Consider the following 23592-nt stretch of genomic DNA (forward strand, 5'->3'; position numbering starts at 1 on the left):
TTCAGGAATATCATAATATGTCACGGTCTTTTCCTATAGCAAAAAGGAATGTGAGATTCTTGGGAAGTTGTAGCAATAATAAAGTAGTCTTGATGATTGTGACATACATGCATACGTTATTTGGGTTTACATATTTTATGGGAAAACTTTCACACAGTTGTGCTCCAGTTGTGCATGCTGATGGTTCCAGAATGTTGATGGATGATGCACATTCTATAGGAAATAGTGAAGTATATGGTCTGCCACGTGCATCCTTTTTAAAAAGTTTGTAGCTCCTCATTATGAAAATTATGTTTTCACGTGCAGAGCACCTTCTCTTGGTTAAGGAATCTGTAGAGTGGGAGGGGGGCTCTTGAGTGTTTCACTGAATTCTCTTTCTTGCTAATAAAAATTGTAAAGTACTTTTTATTGTTCTTGAGCACAAGTCTGCTTTTTCTCACATACAGATAGAAATGTTTGTAGACCTCAAGAATCCCTTTGCATCCATGTTTCCAGTTCCAATTCAGCTTGCTCAGTGATGTGATGAGAATCATATATATTTGATACCAACAAAACAGAAATAATCTTACCATTTATTCAGGTTAATTTCATAAATAGTACACAATTAAATTGTATAATTTATGAGAAATTCCTAGCAATTGTATCCTAGCAGGACCCCAGCAGCAGGTACTTACCGGAAAAGACTGGAAGATGAAATGTACAGAAATTCTTCCTGTAGAATGCTGTGGAATTCACACCTTTTCTTTACATGTCTGCCAATAATTGGTGCACTCGGATTTCCAACATAAATAGATTTAGTTGCGGATATGAAAAAAAATCATGTTTTGTCTCTTTGGAAATCGCTGGTAACATTAGGACTTTGAAATCGATTAATGCACTCCAACATTGTGAAACAGTCTAAAATCGGTACACTGGGAGCAAATAACCGGTACCTTGGAGAGGTTTGTTTTTGTTGGCTATGATTTGTAGAAGTTTTTTTCCCCTGCTGACTTTATTCTTCTGAAAACTCCTTTTGGAATTTCTTACATTTTTTAGAACAGTTTGGGGAACTGCAACTGATTAGTCTGCGTTAGTGTAGAAGCCACAGACTGTGTAATTCAGACATCCTCATCATGGCTAGGGCTGAATCTACTATTGGGGGCTGGGGGAGAGGTAAAAGTACAAAAGGATACCTCATGCATTGTGTGTGTGTGTGTGTGTATGTGTATGTGTATACACACACACACACACACACACACACATATATATACACACACACACATATACATATATACACATACATACATACACACACATACATACATACATACACACATACATACACACACACATATACATACATACATACACACACACACACACACATATATATACATACATATACACACATACACAAATATATATATGACCATCAACTATTTTAAAGGATAGACTATATATGTTGACCTCTGTGAACTTTTAATGAATAATTACACTTTTATATTATGTTGTCTGTCTAAAGTGATTGAATATTCCCTCAAACTCTCTGCACGCATGAAAACCCAACCCCAAAATAAAGTTTTTCAGCCTAGCCTTTTCCAGGACATTTCGTAAAAACATACAGCACGCAATGCTTACTTACTCAGTCCAGCTGACAATGAATGCATAGATTAAAACATCAGGGCTTGGCATGCCACTCTGATGATGCTAAAACTAACTAATTGAGGGTGGCAGGAAAAATAAGGGAAGGAAAAAACAGAAAGAGAGGAAAAGGGACAAGGAAGGGGATAGGGAAAAGTTACAGAAAACACAAGACACATTTTGTTCCTATATAGCCTGATAAAGTACAGCCCAAGTTTGTCTAGTAATTATGCTGCTAGAAGCTAAAATGACTGAACTGAAGCTACTGTAGTTTAGTCACTGTAAAAGACTCACAATAATGCTGGGAACCACTGAAGATAGTAGGAAAAGACGAAGACTGTCCAGATGGATTGATTCAATAAAGGTAGCCACAGCCTTCAGTTTGCATGACCTAAGCAAGACTGTTAAAGAGAGGGTGTTTTGGAAGTCATTGATTCCTAACTCAGAAGCAACTTGATGGTACAACACAAGGTGTAAAATCAGGCTCTTTGAGGAAGGCCAGGTCTTTCAGAAGAGAGGGCAAGTCTACTAGTAGTCATTGACAAAGCCAAACATAATGCAATTTCCACTTTTAAAGCGGCCGGGGGAGGGGGAGTTAAGAGAAGAATCTTCTTCTCCTCTGCCCCATTTGACTCCAATCTGGTCCAGGGCTTGCAGCGCCTCATCGGAGCACAAGGTAGAGCAGTGGGAGAGAAGGGCACATCAGACATTCCAAACCATAAGTAGTCACTAGCCCTCAAAATTATTCTCCCCCTATGAATATATAGATTGTGCCCTGAGCTTCTCTACTGCATCCAAAACCTACCACATCCACTGTCATTGTGTGATCCTTGCAAGGCACAGTTCCTTGTCTTGAAAAAAGACAAGGAATTGGAAGGTACTGTAGGTAGAAGAGCAGAAGTTTTCTCAGTCGGGGGAAGGAGAGAGGTTAGTGAGACCAGTGAAGGTTACCTGGGAGTCTATGTCTCCCAGTGTTTTTGACATCTTTAAACATATGCTCAAGAACTTTTAGCTCTCTCCCTTGGGCTTGCCTTAGTCTTGCCTAACAGCTGCAGCTTCTGCCTTCCCAAAGGCCGCAATTCCCCTCTGAGGCCTGGGGATTTCCTCTCACTTCCCCCCGCCCCACCTCCTTGCAACATTCCAATCATGGGTACAGGATGCATGTACTGCAGGAGGAGCCATCTCTGCTGGGCAATTGAGTTTTCCCTTCATGCTGTAGTGGTTAAGAGTGGTGGACTCTAAATTGGAGAACCAAGTTTGATTCTCCACTCTTCTGCATAAGCGGCAGACGATGAACTGAGTTTGTTTCCCCACTCCTACACATGAAGTCTGCTGTTTGACCTTGTCACAGTTCACTCAGAACTCTCTCAGCCTCACTTACCTCACTTACCTCACAAGGTGTCTGTTGTGGAGAGAAAAAAGGAAGGTGATTGTAAGCCACTTTGAGACTTCTTAAAGGTTGAGAAAAGCAGGGTATTCCCAACCAATTCTTCTTCTGCTTCATCTAGCATCAGTCTAATCAGGGAAATAGGGTGCATGTGCTGCTGAATGAACCATCTCTTCTGGGCAGTTGAGTCTCTCCCACCTCCTAGCAGCAAGCCTAATTGAGGGGAATGGCAATTGAGTTCCCCCACTTCCTAGGGAAGGGGCAATGCATGCTGCACAGTGAAGTCTCTCTGCTGGGCATTTCAACCTGCCCTGCCTCCTAGCTGCAGGCCAATTGGGAGAATGAGTGTACAAACTGCAGAATGACCCATCTCTTCCTGGTAATTAAGTCTTCCCTGCCTCCTGCCACTGACCTCTCTGCAAACTGCCTGAGCACCTTGGCGCCCCCTTGAGCTTGCCCTGATCCCTGCAACTTCCTAACTATGCATTATTGTAATGTCTGAACTGAGAAACCATGGGTTGCAATAATTTATCAAACAAAAAAGACTATTGCTTGTTTTGTATAATGTCTGGATTCACAATCTGTAGTTAAACGCACTACATCTCTTCCAGCTGACTGTTGAGAAGACAGAACATGAAAGCATGATTTGTCACATGTTTGGAATATCTAACCAATTCTTAAGCACTAAACATAGCTTTGGTTTAGTGTGATGTCTAAATTGATCCTATAGTACAAGTACAGGTTGCCCTAAAAGGCTGGTTGGACAAGTTCTAATAACCAGAAAGTATTCTGAACTGAAGACACTGGGCCACAACCAAGTAAAGTTGTGGACTTTGATCTACAGATTATGAATCCTCACTGTGCAGGTTGTGTAGATGCTATATAAATACTATTTTTAGTGCATTTTGGAAAGACTTGCTTGTGTCTAGGTATAGGCAGCAAGGGTATGGTGCCTTCTGTGCCTCTGTGCACACATGTTAAGAAGAAGACTAAGATGCTGCTATCAGTGGAATCCAGGTCTAGGAAGACTGAAGATCACCGGGACGGAGTGAGTTGAGATACATAGGTACAGACAAGAGCTTGAGTAGCTCTCAGAAGTTGTTCAGCATTACAAGGACTTTATAATTATGCTTGAATAGTTTCAGAGTGAGGGAAAACCACTAATGGGTATATTTGGGGCGGGATTTGAGAACTTTAGCTGTCTTATTTCATATTGGAAGAAGCCTATTATTTGACACATCACTGTTAATTTAGACGTAAAGACAGACGTTGGAAAACAAATTATTACACAGAGAGATCTAAAGAAATGAGTAGGTATGGTTGGGTTTTTCTTGTTCTATTCACACTGATATAAGCAAAATAGGAGGGACAGGCAGGCAGCAGCTAGAGGAAGAAAACTGAGTAGGCAAATACTGTACTTTGAGAATATTTGTTGTCTCTTTTAATTATATTTCTGGCAAGGATTCCATAATAAATTTCCATGAATTGAAGGGGTGCAATTTGCACCAATTTAATCCTTCCATCTCTCTATATAAAAAGCTAACAGTGTTTTTGTTGATGATAGTATAACTCAGTAACTGCTGGGCCAATTCCTCTGAAAATTCCCAGCCACTATAGTCAGCCAGGCGAGAGTGTTTTTAGATGTTCACATATCGAAATTTCACACCTGGCCCAGGTAAAATGCCTTTTTCCTGGCGCTCCATGGTGAAGGACATGCAGCTGCCTGTGTGTAACTGTCACCCTGGGAGGAGAATGTTCGTGCAGCTTGAAGAATCGTTCTACTCAGATAGCCAGATATGGAGCAAATGAAAACAGTAACATTAGGCAGGTAACTTTCGAGTGGAAGTGAAACACATACACACACCAATACACACGAGGGAGGAGGGAGGCTGGGAGGAGAGAGGAGGGGTGGCATGCAAGGGAAGAGAGGGAGGGAGAGGAAAGGGACGCAGGGGGAGGCATGCAAAGGTGAAAAGAAAAATTGGTGCACCGAGAGGGGGAGAGAGTGAGGGGTGGCATGCAAGGGAGGGGAGGCAGGGGGCCCAGCATCTTGATATGACCCACCCACCCTAGCGGAGGAAGAGGGAAGGGAAGGAGGGGGAGGGGTGGCATGCAAGGGAAGAGAAGTGAGGGAGGGAAGAGAGTGAGGGGCAACATGCAAGGGAGGGGCCAGGCACCCGAGGGAGGGAGGGAGGGGCCAGGCACCCTAGATTCCCTGAATACTGCGGTTACAGTTAAGAAAACCAGGCACACATTACTCAGGAGTAAGCTCGGTACAGCAACCGTGACATACTTTGAATGGCTGCATCGCGCCCCTCGGTGAGGGTTCCCTCCAGAAGCTTTACACCCATTGCCACCTTCAAACTCAAACTCTACTCCCAGGTAAGCGATCGCAGTGACCAGCCAGCCTAGATGTGTGAGAGGGGTGCCTTTCCACCCCCCCCCCCCCCGGAATCCGGGCACACACATCAATGACATCGCACAGTATCAGCTTGCACGTTTCCATGAGCACATACTGCTGGCCTCTGCAATTGATTTGCGGCTACTGTTCCTTTCCCATTTCACCACAATAAGCCACAGCAACGCGTGGCCAGGCCCTGCTAGTTGTTCATAAATATGTACATATGAAGCTGCTGTCTACTAAATCAGACTACTGGTCAATTGGGGTCAGTACAGACTTCTCAGACTGGCAGGAGCTCTCCAGGAGCTCTGGTAGAGATCCATATTTTTAACTGGAGATGCCAGGGACTGAACCTGGTATCTTCTTCATGCAAAGATGATGCTCTACCACTGAGTCACAGATACCAATTTCTTTTGTACCTTAGGGTTCACCTCCCCCTCCCCCCAAGAACCTCATTTCAGGAAGAATTTCTGGCTGCAAGAGCAGGTGCAGAGGGTCTGTCTACTGTTGGAAGTGGCTTCTATTCAGGGATGTGTGATCTGAGACATTATTTGCTTTGTTTTTTAATGCAAGTATCAGGGAAGCTTTATTTGCTATTGCCTTATGGTTTTGGCAGAAGAAAACTACTGCAGATCTGCTTTTAAGCCTATTTTAAAAAATAAGTTCACTTAAAATACAGATAGTTTGTCATACAACTGGATAATAAACCAGAGAAACCAGAGATTAATGTGACCACTAGTTGACATTAGCATTGTGTTTTTCCACTCCAGCTCTCTGGGATCTGGATTCAGTACCAAATCACTGGTAAGCCACCTGGTTGTGATGCCATCACATAGCCATGCTATCCTGACATATAATTCACTAACCTGTGGAATGTCACAGCAACTCACTTCTAACGAATCGCCGTGCAGGACTCACTTTCTTGACTGGAAGTGAGTCCTGCACAGTGACTGGTCTCTGCCCTTTGCTGCCTTTTCACTGCCACTCCTGCCCAAGCCCTCACAATGCTGCCCATCACCACAGCAATGTTATTTGCTGCCTTTTCCCCTTTTCACTTCCACCTACTCTTGTCTGAGTTCTCAAAACACTGCCCATCACTACGGGAACTCAGGATTGTGCTCCCACTTTCCTTCTCTTGGGAACGGGGGGGAGGGGGGGAAGAAGAGCCACATGGTGCCAAACGGAGCGTGCTCAGTGGATCATGCCTTCAAAGTTTCACAGACTTGACATGAGAGTCAGCATTGATTCTAATATTGAGTCTGTGAAGTTTCTAAGAGACAGCCTCTAAAATAAAAAGGGGGGGGGAACTATATATTGCCTTGTTGCTCTGCCTGCCAACAATAGCTGTCTAGAGCACACTGTATTGTTTACCACAGCAGGCTTTATTACTAGTTGTATAATAATGTAATAAAGAAAAAATAGGGAGATGTGCATTAGCTTGTATCAAGATAGTTTAAATTGTAATTGGTATGACTGCATGCATTGCATGACCATATTTGTAGCACCGGTGCAGAAAAAATCAAGTGATAAAAGGAATAAGGACTTATGCCTATGATTTAGATTCAGTGGGTCAAGGATTTTCCCCACATATACAGAATGACCCTGTTTCAACTTACCCATTGACTAAATCTGAGGGGAAAGGTCTTCCACAAAGGGAACCTTGACAGGCCATGTTTTATCTTCTACATACCTGCACATATGTGATAAGAATTTTTGGGGAAGAGGCCTTGGACAGTAGTTACATGCAGAAGGTCCCAGGTTCAGTCTGTGGTTACTCTATTTGAAAGGATTAGGTGGCAGGTGACAGGTCCTTGGAAAGCTACTGAGTACACAGTACTGACCTTGATGGGCTGATGATCTGATTCAGTGTAAGTCAGTTCATAAGCACACAATTATTGGTTGTTATCCATGCTAAGAAAATGACTCCCTTATATTAACACCACTCCTGGTGTAAGCTGTAGTAGTTATGGTACTTAATTTTCTCCTGATGTCTCTGTAGTACAGTTCCAGTTTAACATAAGGCACAGTCTCCCAGAGAGCAAGTAGCATCACCAAGAATGACACTGGCCATCAAGAAAAGTGTTAATTTTTTTCTTGACCAGCACCACAGCCCCATCTGGAATCACATTTTTCAGTGGCTGTTATTCATTAAAATATTGACACCACAGATCTCTAAAGTCTCAATTAATTTCTTTATTTTAAATTAATGTCACTCAGCTTATTAAAAAAAACCCTAAATTGTTTCTGGTTCTAAAAATAGGAAGATTTTGTTTTAGGCACTTTTTGAACTCAAGATTTCAAGCTCTTCCTATCAGTCTCAAGGTTATTTTTTCTTCTATCTGTTACTGTTCAGTTTTGAGAATTTCCATTTATTATGTTCTTGGATCTTAAATCTGGCCCAGTCATGTAAAGAAAAAGTGCTATTACTTTACCATATGGAAATAATTGACTGATCTATTTTGACGCACCATTTCTTTTCACTTAAAATAGACTGCTTAGTTATGTAACCCCCCCCCCCCCCCCACATACACACACACGCATTATTTTTGAAATGGAAGAGGAAACTTTATGTACTGAAACAGGGTGTTTGTGATACCCAGTAATTTTGTCTGTCCTAACAAACAATAGCTTGCATTCAAATATTATATAACTTACTTTTAAATCTGTGCATTTCTTTTCTTAGGGAGTATATATTTGCAAGTGCTCTTGTCAGTGTATCCTACTTTGAAAATGTTGTTCTCCTTGCAATGTATGTTAAAGTGCTTCATGAATAATTTTTTATTCCGCAACTTGATGTTGTCATATTAGTTCTTTGGAAATAACTCCAAGGGTTCTCTTCCTATACAAAAAGATTGAATTTAAACTGAATTTTAAATGAGTAACAGCAGCCTTGCAGGGTGTATATGGAGGGGGGCTGGAAGGGAACAGGTTTCTGAGGAAAGAGTGCTTTGCAATTCAGTGAATCCCAACAGATGTACTGGACAAGTGAGGGGACTTGGTAGTTTGAGAGAGAGGAAGAAAGAATTAGCACAGCTTGAGTTTGGTGCTGAAAAGGACTGAATAGCTAATAAGGTGCTGTGTCAAAGGCTCTTTATAGTTCACAATTCTGTAAGATTTCTGAGAATGAGCCTGAGCTTACACTGCTGTGGGATTGGGCATTTAAGCATGGGTGCGGAAGCAAGACTAGTATAGGGCAACATAACAAAACCCAGTTTTACAGCCCAATCCGGGGGGGGGGTGGGGCGGCGATTGGCTCTTGGAACTGGTATGGGCCACACATTTGCCCACCCCATGTATCCTGGCAGGGAGGGAAACCGGGAGGTTGACAGGAACCACAGCATTCCATAGTGCCCAACCCAGAAGAGCCTGCACCCTGACAAGCTGCACTAGCTTAAATCTGGTCGCTGACATCACTAGGTGCATTCCCAGGGTGAAGCGAGCTTTAGTTGGCTTCCACCAGTTCCCAGCACAGGCCTCAGACTTATGCAACTCAAAAGACTGGCATAATTCCATTTAGCCATTTCAGGCAACCAGGGATTCTCCATTTTGTTCTGCCCCTTCACATCTCTTGGAAGACCTCTGGAGGTGGTGCGGCAGGGCAGCCAAATTGTCTCTGGCCACAGTGACCTCTGGATTGGGCTGCCCATCTCAGATTCCATAGAAGGGTTCACTCTGGGCTCTTTTGCATCACAGCTCAAACATATGGGTGTCCTCTTGGAACATCTGAAGGTAAAAAGAAACACTGGTGTGAAAACTATAACCTATGTCATCTCCCATAGAAGAATGCAGGTTTTTAGGACCTCCTGTGCACTTGGAAACAGAAATTACAAGTGGGCACCTGGAATGGGAGCAGCTACCTTTGCTTCCTCCCTTTCCGCCTACTTCTCTCAGCTTCTCACTCCTTCTCCCCCTTTTCACTCCTTTTTTTATTATCTCTCCTCCATGCCTGTCACTTTCTTTCTCTTTCTGTTCCCTACCCAATCATTCTTTATTTCTGGCTCCATTGGCCCTCCTGGCCTCCCACCTATTTCCTCTCTTCCACCCACAACTGCTTGTACTTGCTTCACCTCACACAAACAATGACATACACACACAGCAGCAGCAGTGATAGCAATGGTTCTTCTGGAATCACAATGGATCTCACAGCTACAAAGATCAGTTCCCCTTATGGTTACCAATTTCAGGTTAGGAAATTCCTGGCAATTTGTGGGTGGAGCCTTGGGAGAGTGAGGTTTGGGGAGGGAAGCATGGTATAACGCCATAGACCTCCAGGGCAGTCATTTTATTCAGGGGAGCTGATCTCTGTCATTTGGAGATCAGTTGTAATTCCCAGTGATCTCCAGGCTTTACCTGGAGGTTGGTAACTCTACTTTCCTCAGAGGAACTGGCTGCTTTGGAGGATGGAGTCTGTGGCATTATATTCTGGGGTCCACCCTTCTTCAAACTGTAGACTCCAGGAATTTCCCAATCTGGAGTTGGCAACGTGGAGCTTGGGTATTAACTATAGGCTTATTTATTGACTAATTATTTATTCGCTCCTCCTGTGATACTTGTGTTTTATGATGATTTTATGTATGATGTCTTATGTTGTACACCACCCAGAGCCCTTTGGGGATAGGGCAGTATACCAAACAAACAAACTCTGTCCGCCTCGCATCCCAACAGAGCCAGCCTACCTTTATCTACACTTCTGTCTTAAGTTTCCTCCCACCGTCTGGCAGCCTCTTTACAATCTTTCTCCACAGTGAGGACCAAAGCAACATACATTACTCCTCTCCTCCTTTTTGACTACTTAACAATCCTGTGAGGTAGATTAGGTTGAAAGTATGTGATCCAAAATCATCCAGTGAGCAAGATGAGGATTCAAACCTGGGTCCCACAGACCCTTCTCTAAAGTTCTAAATGCTATACCCCACTGGCTTTCACCGGGTGGCTGAACAGGAGCAAGCAGCCAGGCTTAGTTGAGTCATTCAAGTCAGGTGGTATCAAGTCATCCAGAGGATGCTTCCAGGCCTAGGGCTACCAACGTCCCTGTGGGACCTAGAGATTCTATGGAATTACAACTGAATTCCAGACACACACACACACACCTTTTTACTCAGAAAAACTCAGCCTGGAATGCTATGGTCACCTACAGACACTGTGGGAATCTTGCTATCATTTTGGGGGAGGGGTATCCCCAATATATTTTTTTTAGTTTTCACATTTTCCTGCAAACTTGGGCCCCTTTTTGGGTTTGTGGAAAGATCTGTCTTGTTCATTCACAGTTCCAGTCACCAGATTTAGATATCAAAAACTGGCCTGTTTTCTATTAGAACATAAAATGAACTACTGTGAATGACACATTCTTTTTGTAACTAGTCCCTAGTACAGGTTTTACAAAAGAAGAAGCATAGTGCAAAGGGCTTGGGTGTTAAAAGTTGAAGTTCGGTTCTTTGTTCAATTGTGAAGTTTACTAGGAGGCTTTGAGCATGATCCTGTGTCAAGTATATGCATAGTGTCCTGGATTGCTGTGATCTGTCTGTCTGTCCGTCCATCCATCATATACCAAGGGGACTTGTGAACTTGCTCTATCAAATGAAAATTTTGAAATGTCCCACAGAGTCTACCTTAGACGTTGATTGTGACAGATAGTAGATATGCATTTTGAACATTGTGTATAATAACACAAGGAATATAAAGATCACATACTTCTAAAGTGGAAATCCAGTGAAATGAGAGCTGTTGCCAAGGTCATCTGGAAACCTCTAACAGCAGGGTTGAATCTTTGTCTGCCATATCTGTGTTCTGTTCAAAACTACTGGACCAGAGTCACGTCTGGCATCTCTTCCTGCTGTACTGGATGATGCCCTTGTAGTTGTTATGCTCCAGCAGACCTCAAGGGAACTGAAGGAATTCTACCACTGACCCTCCTAAAAGTGCAAAAGCTGCTGCTAAAAAGGAGCAGAATTAGCAGGCATGAAGAACTGCCACCACAGTCTCTGGTTATGAGCATACAGTTCCTCTATTCTTGTCTGAAATTTTTCTGCAGATTGGATTTTGCCTTTTTTTCAGTCCCACTAGCTGGTGGAACTGATGAGTCAGGCAGTTCTTGCCGACTAGCCAACTTTGCCTTCTGTTCTGGCACAGAAGACTGGGTTCTTTTCCCCCTGTCCTCCCATCAGTTCTCTGTTTTTCTTTTGGCATTTCATGCTGCTTGCACCTTCCCCCATGGCAATTCCTGTTCTGCTCAGATATTTCTTGTTTTAAATGGTTGTTTCTGGAGGCCTGGCATTTGTCTTTGCTGATCTGGAGCTTTCTGAGTCTGGCTTGCACTTCCTTTGAGCTTTCCAAATCCTTTCCACATGTCAGCTGTAGATGTTTGTGTGATTAATGTTTAGAAGGAAACTGCAGGATCACATTGTCATTTCTTGGATTTCTCTTAGAATGATAGTTTGTGTTTTGCAGGACTATTATTATTTGTTTCTTCCCCAGGAGATGGGATATCTGTTCTTAAGAAGCCACTGAAGTTATTACACACATTCACAAAGTTCCTTTGCTTATTCTGATGCTAGATTTGCGAGGTATACTTTTTTAAATGGAAAATTCTGAACTGGAAGGGTCACAATTTGTATTAGCTTTGTTCTGGAGGAATCCTGAAAATGAATGCTAATTTCTTTAACAATCCATTTTTATGAATGTAACTTTTCTGAAGATTATTCCAAAATAATGCCTGACAAGCAGTGTTCTTACAAAAATTCACTTATATTAGGCACTGAAATTGAGTACATGAGATTCCTTCCAACTCTTTTACTCATAGATCTTGCCTAAAAAATCCACATAGATTTTCATCTCAAATATTCATTATTTCTTTGTGGGAATCATTGCAAAATTTGCTCCGTTGGTCTGTTATGTTGAATAAAAATGCTCAGAAACCCCTGAATTAATGAGTGTTCATGAAATTCCATTGTGAAGCTCTGTAATTACTTTAATTTCAAATGTATGGAAATACAACTAGCTTCTTCTTGTCCCTCCAACCATTTCTCACTCCTGCCCCCCCCCCCATTACTACTGGGCCCAGATGCTGTGCATCCCATCTGCCAGAATTCATGAATATTGAATTAATATTTTCTAATAGCTGGCAGAGTATTGGTTGCTCCTGAAGGTATAAGCATTTCACTGAATGCTGTTCTGGGGAGTTCATTAATTGGGCTTATTGATTTTATATTAGAGCTTAGGCCAAAAAAAAAAACCCAGCTGTGTCTCAAAGTAATTATTGATGCAGAAAGGCATTAGAATCAGAGAAGGAAACATCAAAGCCACAGTAGATAGAAAGGAAGGGGGTTAATGCTCCTAATTTCTTAATAAAATTAACTGTAATAAAGGATTCCTGAAATCACAAGTCTTGGGTTATGAACCATTTAGTAAGTAAATAAAACCATGTGATGGATGTTGATGTGTCAGTTCCAACATAAATAGTGGTGACTCTTTCAGTCCAGTGAAGTTATGCATGGTAACCTACAAAGTGTCGGGTTTGCTTGCTTCCCTAAGTCTGCAGAAATAAATAAAATGTGTGTGCGTGTGTGTGTGTGATTGAACGTGGGTTCTTGTATTCCTGTTGTATTCAGCGCTCATGTGAAAAGTTTGAAGCAAAGTGTTGTGAACCTAAGAACAAACTAAAAATGCTGGTTCACTGTTAATTCAAACTGGAGGGGCTTGACAAGTAGTCATAAAGAAAGTGTTCCCTGATGATGTGCTGGTGTGCCTGCAAGCAGAGGCGTAGCTAGGGAAAATGAAGCCCGGGGCAAAATCTGAGTTTTGTGGGGCCCCCCATATGGGCAGCGTCCCTCCCCCACCACAACCAAACAACATTTTTTGCACCAGGTCATCTCAAAGTCACCATTGCATTATAGAACATGCCCCAACACACAAATCAGAACACCCAGGGCTCCCTAGTTTAAACAACATTAAAAGTGATGCTATTTTTGAAGGGGGGGAATCCACCCTGAAACAGCATCACTGTTAATGTTGGTTAAACTAGAGAGCCCAGATTCTCTTTTTAAATCCACCTTAAAGGGAGATCTGGGCTCCCTAGTTTAAACAACATTGAAAGTGATGCTGTTTCAGGGTAGATTCCCCCCCCCCCCCCACACACACACCCCAAACAGCATCATTTTCAATGTTGGTTATTGTGGGTTTTCTGGGCTGCGTTGCCGTGGTCTGGTAGATCTTGTTCTTAATGCTTCACCTGCATCTGTGGCTGGCATCTTCAGAGGTGTATCACAGAGAGAAGTCTGTTATAAGAGAAGACTGGACACAGTGTATAACATACTTCTCTCTGTGATACACCTCTGAAGATGCCAGCCACAGATGCAAGCGAAACGTTAGGAACAAGATCTACTAGACCACGGCCACACAGCCTGTAAAACCCACAACAATCAGTTGAATCTGGTTGTGAAAACCTTCAGCAATAACTTCAATGTTTTTTTTAATCTAGGGAGCCCAGATTCTCCCTTTAAATCCACTCCAAAGGGGAAAATTTGAGGGTGCCTGTCAGCGGAGCAGTGTTTAAGCTAACAGTACCAAAACTCTCCTGATGAAACCACCCAGGTTTAGTGAAGTTTGGTTCGGGGGGTCCAAAGTTATGGACCCTCAAAAGTTATGGATCCCATCTACCATTATCTCCCATTGAAAACAATGGGGGATGGGGCACCCCTTTTGGGGGTCCATAACTTTGGACCCCCTGAACCAACCTTCACCAAACCTGAGTGGTATCAGCAGGAGACTATCCTTATGATACCACCTAGGTTTAGTGAAGTTTGATTCAGGGGGTCCAAAGTTATGGACTCTCAAAATGGCTATCTTCAGGAGACTCTCCTGATGAAACCACCCAGGTTTAGTGAAGTTTGGTTCAGGGAGTCCAAAGTTATGGACCCTCAAAAGGAAAGCCCCATCTACTATTAGCTCCCATTGGAAACAATGCTGGATCATTACCTTCTTTATGAATAAATGTTATTTGAGCTTCTTACCATGATGACAGTGATACTTTCTCTTTACTTATTTCATTCATGACTTTTTGTAGAGATATTAAATTCTCTTCCAAGCATTTATAATACATTGCTGTGAGTCCATCAGACCCAGCGTGTTGTCTTTTTTCTGTTCCTTCATGGCTTGCGATATTTCTTGAATTGTAATGGTTTTATTCTAGTGTATCCCTGTGTTCACATGTCAGCTTCTCACTCTGTATGCCTTTTATATACTCCTCCATTCCTTTTTTTGGGGTCTAATTCTGAAAAAAGGGATAAAACTGTTCTTGTATCTCTTTTTCTACATGCACAGTTTGATTACCCTTCTTCACTCCTGTGATTGTTCTTCTTTCAATTTAATATTGTTAATTAAGAACTTTGAAATCAGTAGATCCGTACAAGTTTAGTAACATCTTCCAGGTTTATGTTCATGCTCAAAATTATTTTTGAAACCTTTCCTTCTATATTTCTTCAGTTTCAAGCATGTCTAATTGGCACCTTAAATGGTTGATCTCAATTGAATTGTTTTATCGAGGCAGTTTTGTGCTGTTCTTCCAACACTTGTAATCGATCCAATATTTTCTTGGTTTTCCCTAATGTTCTTTCATGTGTTTTGTAACTGTAGCTATTAGATTCCCTCTCATATAAACTTTACTGGTTCCCATTGTTGCAACAGGGATATAAGCTATATTATTTTTTTAAAAAACTTCTAAATCATTTTTATATTCATACTACTACTTCTTGAAGTAAAAGATTATCATTTAATTTCCATCTTCTTCTGCCTCTGTTTTGTTGCCAAATTACTGCTACTGGATTGTGATCTGCAAAAAAATTCAGGTTTATATTCACAGATTACTATTATTAACAATATTCACATTTTATAGATTGATGATTAAGATTTAAGATATCTATCCTTGAATATAATTGATGTCTATCATAGAGAAAAATGTACAGTTGTTATAATGAAGGCTGAAATCTGTTTGAATATTTTTACACATGGTAAAAGCATCACTGGGTAGCCTTTTCTAGTAGAAAATTTGTCAATTATACTATCTCCAAAGGGGCTGTGTGTTTGTACTGTGCATTTTGGCTATGCATAATACATATTTTATCTTTATTTGTCAGGTATCACACAGAAATGGCTGCATGGATTTGGGTACTGAGCATTCTGAGCTATTCTTGCTTTACCTGTGCATTAAGGCATAAGACATCTGATTCCTTCACAAGCAAGACAGAGCTGAGCCATCTGGCAGTGAACCACGAGACGGGAACTGTTTACTTAGGAGCCATGAATTTCCTGTATCAACTTACAAAAGACTTGAAACCGTATCCCTCAATAGGTGATGTAACAACTGGACCTCACAATGATAACAAAATGTGCACTCCTCCTATTGATGAAAGTCAGTGCACTGAAGCAAAGTTAACTGACAATTACAACAAGATTCTTTTGCTGGACACATTGGAGAAAAAGATTGTGATTTGTGGGAGCCTATTTAAAGGCATTTGTTCCATTAGGGAGCTTGAGAACATTTCAAACAGAACTTATTACGAGAATGGCAGCGGAGAAAAATCATTTGTTGCAAGTAATGATGAGAATGTCGCCACAGTGGGGCTCATCACCTCTTTGGAAAAAGGCAGAATGATGTTTGTGGGAAAGGGGAATGGGGTAAGTGACAATGGGATCATAATCAGTACCCGGCAGCTTTTTAATAAGGAGGGGAGAGAAATTTTTGAACTATATGCAGATCCTGCAGTCATTAAATCAGCGTACCCTTCCTCAAGCACACAAGAGTTTCTATACATCTTCGAAGACAACCGATACGTGTACTTTATTTTCAATGAGCATTTGAAACAGCCCCTTAAAAACCGGACAATCATTGCACGGCTCTGCAAGGAGGATGAACATTATCATTCCTACTTTGAAATGGACCTGGAATGTAAAGACAAGAGTGGCCCTTACAACCAATGCAATGCGGTCTATGCTGCTGCTCCCGGGCAGATTCTTTTGGACAGTATCACACTGTCAAGACAAGATGATATTGCCCCATCAGAGAAAATACTGATTGCCCTTTTCCAAAGGATCAACAAAGATAAAAATTCATTGGAATCAGCTTTGTGTATGTTTTCCTTGAGACAGATCAATCAGAAAATGGAAGAAAAAAGGGAGAAATGCTACAAGAGGAGTGGCCTGGGTGTTTTTTACAAACCATTTGTAGCAGATAGTGTTCTATGTAATAGTAAAACTCATCAGGTACTGTGAAAATTTTGCTTTAATAACGAATTGAATAGACAGTGCTTTCAAACATAATAAGTCTATGAACCACAAGAACAACTCCTAGAGTGCAATTGTACTGGGGGAGGTGGAAGGGCTGTGGAACTGGTGTGGCCATGTCACCAGTGTAAATGCCACCCCATGTGCCAGTGCCAGGGAGTCTGGGTGGCTATGCATTGTGCAGGCATGAACACTGTCACTGCACCACAGCCCTCTGGCACAGCAGCTGGTGTCAGTGGGGGCATTTCTGGGGTAGAACCGACTTTAGTTGGTTTCCTGAGGGCTTTCAGCTTAGGAACGTCCCCTTTTGCTGGCATAGATCCATCCCTTTCTGGTAACTTGGAGAATGTTTGTGTCATGAGATATGTACCTGGGGTACAAAAATACTACAGATACAAACAATGTTGTTGTTCACATGTTTATTTCTCACCTACTTTCAAAGTGTGTGTTCAGGATCTTTTGAGTCCTTTGAAACACTAACTTCCACCACCACAAGAATGAGGGTGTGTGTGATTTTTTTGCCCAAGATACATGGGAATTTGGCTTGGGGTATGAATATAGCCTGAAAAATAACATGGGCAAAAAAAAATCACAGATTTGCTGAAGACATTTATTAGCGGTTTTATTTTTAACTCCTTTGGGAAGAAAAACTAAAATTGAAAACAAACCTATTTCTCTCTTGGATGGAGCAAAGGTTTTGTTGTCAGAGCAATATGTCATACAAGAACATAAGCTGTACCAGACCCCATAATGGCCTCTCTCACTCAGTACTGTCTACTCTGACATCTCTAGGGTCTCACACAATATAATGTCTTTTCGAAAACTTACTACCTGAGTTGTTTTAACTGAAAGTACCTGGAATTGAATCTTGCAACTTTCTTCATGTACAGTATGTCCTCTACCATGGATGATCTTTTCCAACTTTTACATGCAACTTTCATTGGTAGATAACTTTCATCTCAAACAAAGCCTAATTTTATGTATGACCTTTAAAAGCAAAACTGCTTAATACCCCCGTGGCTTGTTTTGCTGAGCTCTACAGACAGGTGCCATTTGTCCTGTCTTCTATATCTTTCCAATTACAGTAAATAAACACAACACGATTTTAGCAGCTAATCATATGTAGCTATGCTCTTGCCACTTAAAGAATACTTAAGGCAAATAATTTCAGAATTAAAAATATCCCTCCAGCTTTCAAAACAACAGTGAGATCCAAAAATCTGCAGTTTCAAATGCAAAACTCTCATGTGAACAAGGGCTTAGCATTTAGTTTAGGATAAGTATTGGAAAGCTTATCCATGTAAAAGGAAGGGACACACATGCAAAGCTTTTATTAATACTAAAGTGCCTGGCTTACATGGAACCATCTGTGTGTACGTTGGAGAGACTCCACTTCAAAGGTTCAATATTTTTCTGTCCTGTTTCTCCTTCAATTTGATTATTTATTTCCATCTGTCAAAATGAAGGAATAGTGTGTGTCATGGGGAATTGAACTCTAAATATTTAAAAAGCATGTTAGGAATGAAATGGCAGGAATTTAAGTCCCTTATGAATTTAGCAGTACTTTTAAATGGCAAACAGAACATTGTGCCTGTCTCCATGTGTGCCATCAAATCACTTGCAACTTATGACTAATGACTTCCAAAACATGCTTTTGTTAACAGCTTTGCTCAGGTCTTGCAACTGAAGGCTGTCTCTTCCTTATTGAGGCAATCCATCTCATATTGTGTCTTCCTGTTTTCTTAGTGCCTTGTCTTGTCTCCTCATTACATTGGTTAACATAGGAACTGGGATTTTCAGACATGTAGTTTTCCTATAGCTCGGCATTAGTCCCTGACTGGGTCAAGACAAGGGCAGAGGTTTGTAGATCCCACTTGTTTTGAGAAGGGAGAGACAACATTGGGTTCACTAATATTGAAAAACTGCCCCGCTTGTGACAACCAACAATTGGTTTATATGCTCCCCCTAGGTCATGCAATCAAATCCAGTATCTTTGGGGGGCTGGGGGGGTGTCTCAAGGTGTCACTTCTGGGAGGGGACATTTTATGGCTGGGTCCCCCTCAACTCTCTCCAGTCGGGAATTCCCCATTCGGGAGCGCAGTTGAAGACTGGCAAGCGAGGCACTCCCCATTTGCAGTTTTCATGTGGAGATTGCAAATGGGGACACCTGGGCTCGCCTCGCCCTCATTTCCACATAGGTCAGGTGTGCCATAAGAAGATGGGAGCAGCAAAGTCCCGTTTGAGCCTGGCTGAGGACAGACTTGAACCCTGCAGCTTAGAGGTAGATCCAAGTCTGGCCTCTGCTGAGCTCAGACTGAAACTGCCTGCTCTAGATCCCTCTAGTTTTATACTATTGGCTCCTCCCCCCAGCTGTACCTGGCTGGAGGTAGAGCTTGGGGGGCATAGCCAGACTTGGATCCAAGGCAGATATAGAACCAGATTAAAGCTGGATCCAAAACTTGTCCCAGCCAGGCTCAAACAGGCCCCTGTGGCTTCCCCCTCCATGTGGAGGTTAGGTATGGGGACAGCCCCACACCCTACCTCCATGTGAAGAGGAGGTGGGCCAAGCAGGGAGGTTGAATTTGGAGCTGATGCCCAACCTCCATGCCCAACCTCCAACCTCCACCTCATCCTGTGTGGCAGTCTCCATGTGGAGACTGCGAATGGGGGCAAGCCCTGCTCTCCAGCTGTAAGGATGGCAGTTCTGCTTGGTTCTCTCCCAGCCAGCTGGCCTTGACGGAATGCCTCCAGCCGGGCGGCGGGCCAGAATCGGCGGCAACAACCTTGGTGGACGGCTTATCTTGCTGCCCAGGATGAGCATTCCGTTCCCATGAGATGGGCCTGGATGGCCCAGGGAGGGGAAGGGATTGAGTACGTTATAACCTGAAGTTTGGGTGGGAGGTCTCATTCCTGTCATGTCGTGTGTGTGTGCTTCAACTGAGCCCCACCGTGTGTGTGTGCTTCAACTGAGCCCCACCCGGCTTGAAGCCTGCAGTGTAAAACTTGACTTTGCCAGGCTGCGCTCAGCATTGAACATGTATGCCCGACCCCCAAATTCCATATTGAGTTCAGAGATGGCGTGAACCCAATTGAATGCAGAGCTTTGTCTGACTGGGTTCAGTAGTTAACTGAGCACCCCACCTTCGATTTCCATGTGGAGTTTGGGGTAGGACACAGCTCAACAGTGGCCACTGGGAGGCTGCAGGGCATGAGCTGCCACCCCCTTCAAGGGGTAGCACCCAGGACACATGCCCTGCCTTTTGCACCCTAGATAGTCTCAAGTCTTTTCCTTTCTTTGAGCCCCAAACTGGTTCATTAGCTGGTCCATTAGCTAAACTGCTGGACTCTCTATTATAATCCTCACAGCACTGCTAACTGCATAGGTATAAAATTTCTAGGAAACATGAAATTTAGATCCCAAACTGAGTTTTCTAACCCCCAGATTGTGTATACATCTATCTTACTCGCCAGACAGAAACACTTCTACAATCGCCTTTACTATAACAGCAAACATGCACTGACTAGTTTGAGCTCTGATTAAGATCAGATATAGAACCAGTCATTTGCTAGATGCAATGCGCAACATAAAGTTCATTATTTTCAGCAAATATTTGTGATTTTTCAGTTTTTTCCCTTTGAAATATGTATTTTGGTAGGGTAGAATTTTCAGCAAACAGTATTCTATTATTTAAAACTTGCATATTTTAGTTTTTCTGCTGTCCTAAACAGTGACTGTCTCAAATATGATCACAAGGGTCTGCACTACCATCCTATACTAGATGAGTGCTGCCACTGAAGTAAGCATCTTTTAGAGACCAAAATATGCTTGCATCAATGTCCCATACAATTCAAGATGATCGCATCCACAAAGTGTCCTTTCAATACCTTGAATGTCCTTTGCCATGGTAAAACGTGATCTAATTGCTTTAAAAGGATGGCAGAATTGTTGGGAGATGAAGGGGGAGATGATTTCTGCCAAGCCACAGGATCAGAATCAGAAGCTATGAGTCTAAACCTTTGTTTTTGTTTCCTTATATCTTAGGATCTTCTTAGCCAAACTTTCCCATGTGGTTCTGAACATTTGCCCTACCCTCTGGGAAGCAAAGAGGGAATCACAACTGAACCTCTATTGAAAAAGGAAGGTGTTAAATTAACTGCAGTGACCTTTGCAGTCGAGAATGATCACACCGTGGCGTTTGTAGGAACTGCCGATGGAAGAATACTGAAGGCAATTTTAAAAAATGTTTAAAAATTAGAATATTTCTAGAATATGGAATGTTATAGTAATAAACAATCAGCATTCTGGCCAGGATCCCTTCACCTTCTGCACTCTAATTGGGGGGGAATTTACAAGGGAGCATGTGACCCCATGACATATTTCTGATTAAAGTGTAGTGTGGAGATGGGGAATATTAGTTTGGTGTCAAATTCAAAGTTACATAAAACTAAAGTAGAATATCTAGGTTGATTTTGGTGTCCAGGTTCTTAATAAGTGTCTGAAATATAATGTAGAGATTAGACTCTTCCAAATTATGTTGAGATTGCAAATGAATTTGGTACTACATTTGTAAATTGAGGTTGGGTCCGGTCCTCCCATTGCACTGAATAAAGTTTGACACCTTTTTCCAACTCTAGTGGCTGTTTTATTGAAGGAAGAGTCAGAGGAAGGCTCCTTAGAGGATGGTCTTCTCTGCACCATTGCTATTATAGCAAGTGAGGAAAAATGGTAAAACCATTTGACTACAAGGCATGGCAGATAGAAATTGGGAATCTTGTTTGGATAACATTTTGAAAAAAATAGTAATGTTATGAAGAGTATTGATTCTTCAGACTTCGTACAAATCATTTCTAGAAATGGCTAATTTTAAAATAAATATATCAGTTTCAAGTTAACACGTCTTCTTTCCTGTTCAATATGTATGTAGTAAAATGACACTTAAGTATCTGTGTTTTCAGGTATTTCTGGCTAATCCTGCAAAGGAGTATGGTGGTGGTGTGTTTGAAAAAAATCAAGCTATTAAGAAGGATCTTGTCCTTGATGCTCTCCAAGAGCACTTGTACCTGATGACTGCAAACAAGGTACAATTCTCTTATTTATTTACTTATGTTTTGTTGTATCACTAGCAGCTTAAACTATCAACTTAGCATCATGGTCACCAATACATGGAGCATATCAGACTTCTCCAAGAAGTCACAGCTGGCATATCACTTAAGTTAGCATTCTAGGAGGACAACTAGTCAGTGAACATGGCTCTTCAGTGATATTATTACCCCATTCAACTTGTTACATACCACTTTTAGGATTACCTACATTCAGCTTTCACTCATTGTCCTGCACTGTAGGTACACCTCTCCACATTCTAAAAGAAAAAAAACTGTGGCTACACACTATACAAAATTATCCACCATGGAGCAGGGCTTACCTGTCAATCACAGGAATATTCCCTTTCTGATCAAGGCTAGAGTCTTTCTAAGATAATTGATATTTTTTTTGGTTAAAACTCCTACTCTGTGAGGTATTCTTTTCAGCCATGGCAGAAATGTTTCAGTTGAGAAGCAGGATCAAAGTATAATAAACTTATAGATAATTATTCTGAATCTAACCATACAATGGAGAAGTTCAGGAGACTGATAGCAATTTGCCAGCCATCAGTATGTTCCAATATCTGAACTCATTCTTTCTAAATCCAGCGTACTTAACCACAGTGCAGTTACCAATAATTTATGCAATTTGAGCTCTGATTGCTCATCTCCTACTACCTGAAGATGAGGTATTTGTTGCAACGAAGATTGTGGTAACAAGAACATTAAAAATACTGCACACAGAAGCAAGTCCTGTTGTTATAACCTTTTCAGGATAACATTGAGAGTGCAGTCATGCTGCAATGGAAGTCAGAGCAGCATGCACCCACATTGTAAAGTAGACCAATTCTTTGGGAGGATTTTAAAACCTTATTCAAGTTCAGCTTCCCTCGAAACTATTGCTATCTGTACTGGGAAGCATGGCACTTCGATAAAATAGCATTCATATTGATCCAGACACATGTTATCGAGACTTCCTTTTTTGTAAAGTTGCACCCTCCATTTGCTTTCCGGGAAAGAAAATGGTGGGCACAACTTTATAGAAAGAGAAGACTTGATAACAGGCGTTCAGAGCAATATAAGTGCTATTTTATCAAAGTACTATATTTTCCAGTTCAAATAATAATAGTTTGATGGAAGCAATGCTTTTTTAAAACTCTCACAGAGAATTGGAATTGGAGGAAGGCAGGCATTAGGACTTCACAGAGCAGTGCAATACAGGAAGATGTGGCATCTCCTTTCAGCTTTATCCTGAGAAAGGTATACGAAAGAGGACTGAATAAAAAGACTGTGGAGCTGGTAGGCAAGCAGATTGCAAGGAAAGTCTTCCTAGTTTCCTCCTTAGCTTTTCTTTTGTGTCTTCTTCTGTTGAGCAAGCAAGCAATGGATCTCCTGAAGCAAATGTCTTTTGAAGTTCCCTCCCCTCTTAACTGGTTCCCAGATACCATGCAGAGATCAGGAAATATCTCCCTGAAGCATCTGTCATTTCTGTATCAATAATGCATAAATGGATGTGTGGCAGCAATAAAAGTTAGCATTATTCCAATTTGTAAATAAAATAGCACACAGTAGCCATTATTCTTGTGTACTTTTGTTGATGAGATTCCTTCCCCTGCCTTCTTGCCCAAATTTAGAACATCATTTAAGAATCATCAGCAGAAACTTGTGGTTTGTTACTATATGCTTCAACTGGTTTGGTTCTGATTGCCAGGATGATGAATTGAGTGCTTTGTCTTATGACAGAGAGCCATCCTTTTGGTATTTAATTACTTATGAATGTATTTCCACTGAAGGAGGAGAATATTACAGAAATTTAATGGTGTTC

The 23592-nt window shown here is 41.7% G+C and overlaps 1 protein-coding gene across 4 annotated transcripts in view; it reads left to right on the top strand.

Moving 5' to 3' along the window:
* Positions 1 to 23592, top strand: part of PLXNB2 (plexin B2) — a 399620-nt gene that overhangs the window by 266244 nt on the left and 109784 nt on the right. For all 4 annotated transcript variants that reach the window (XM_048499274.1, XM_048499272.1, XM_048499273.1 and 1 more), the window contains 3 exons: positions 15539 to 16664; positions 20728 to 20913; positions 21642 to 21764. In XM_048499274.1, the coding sequence (XP_048355231.1) occupies positions 15552 to 16664; positions 20728 to 20913; positions 21642 to 21764 (1422 nt within the window). In that variant the 5' untranslated portion in view covers positions 15539 to 15551. The remainder of the gene's footprint in view (positions 1 to 15538; positions 16665 to 20727; positions 20914 to 21641; positions 21765 to 23592) is intronic.

This window comes from Sphaerodactylus townsendi, linkage group LG06 (genome assembly GCF_021028975.2).
Source record: "Sphaerodactylus townsendi isolate TG3544 linkage group LG06, MPM_Stown_v2.3, whole genome shotgun sequence".
In the NCBI taxonomy this organism is placed as follows: domain Eukaryota; kingdom Metazoa; phylum Chordata; class Lepidosauria; order Squamata; family Sphaerodactylidae; genus Sphaerodactylus; species Sphaerodactylus townsendi.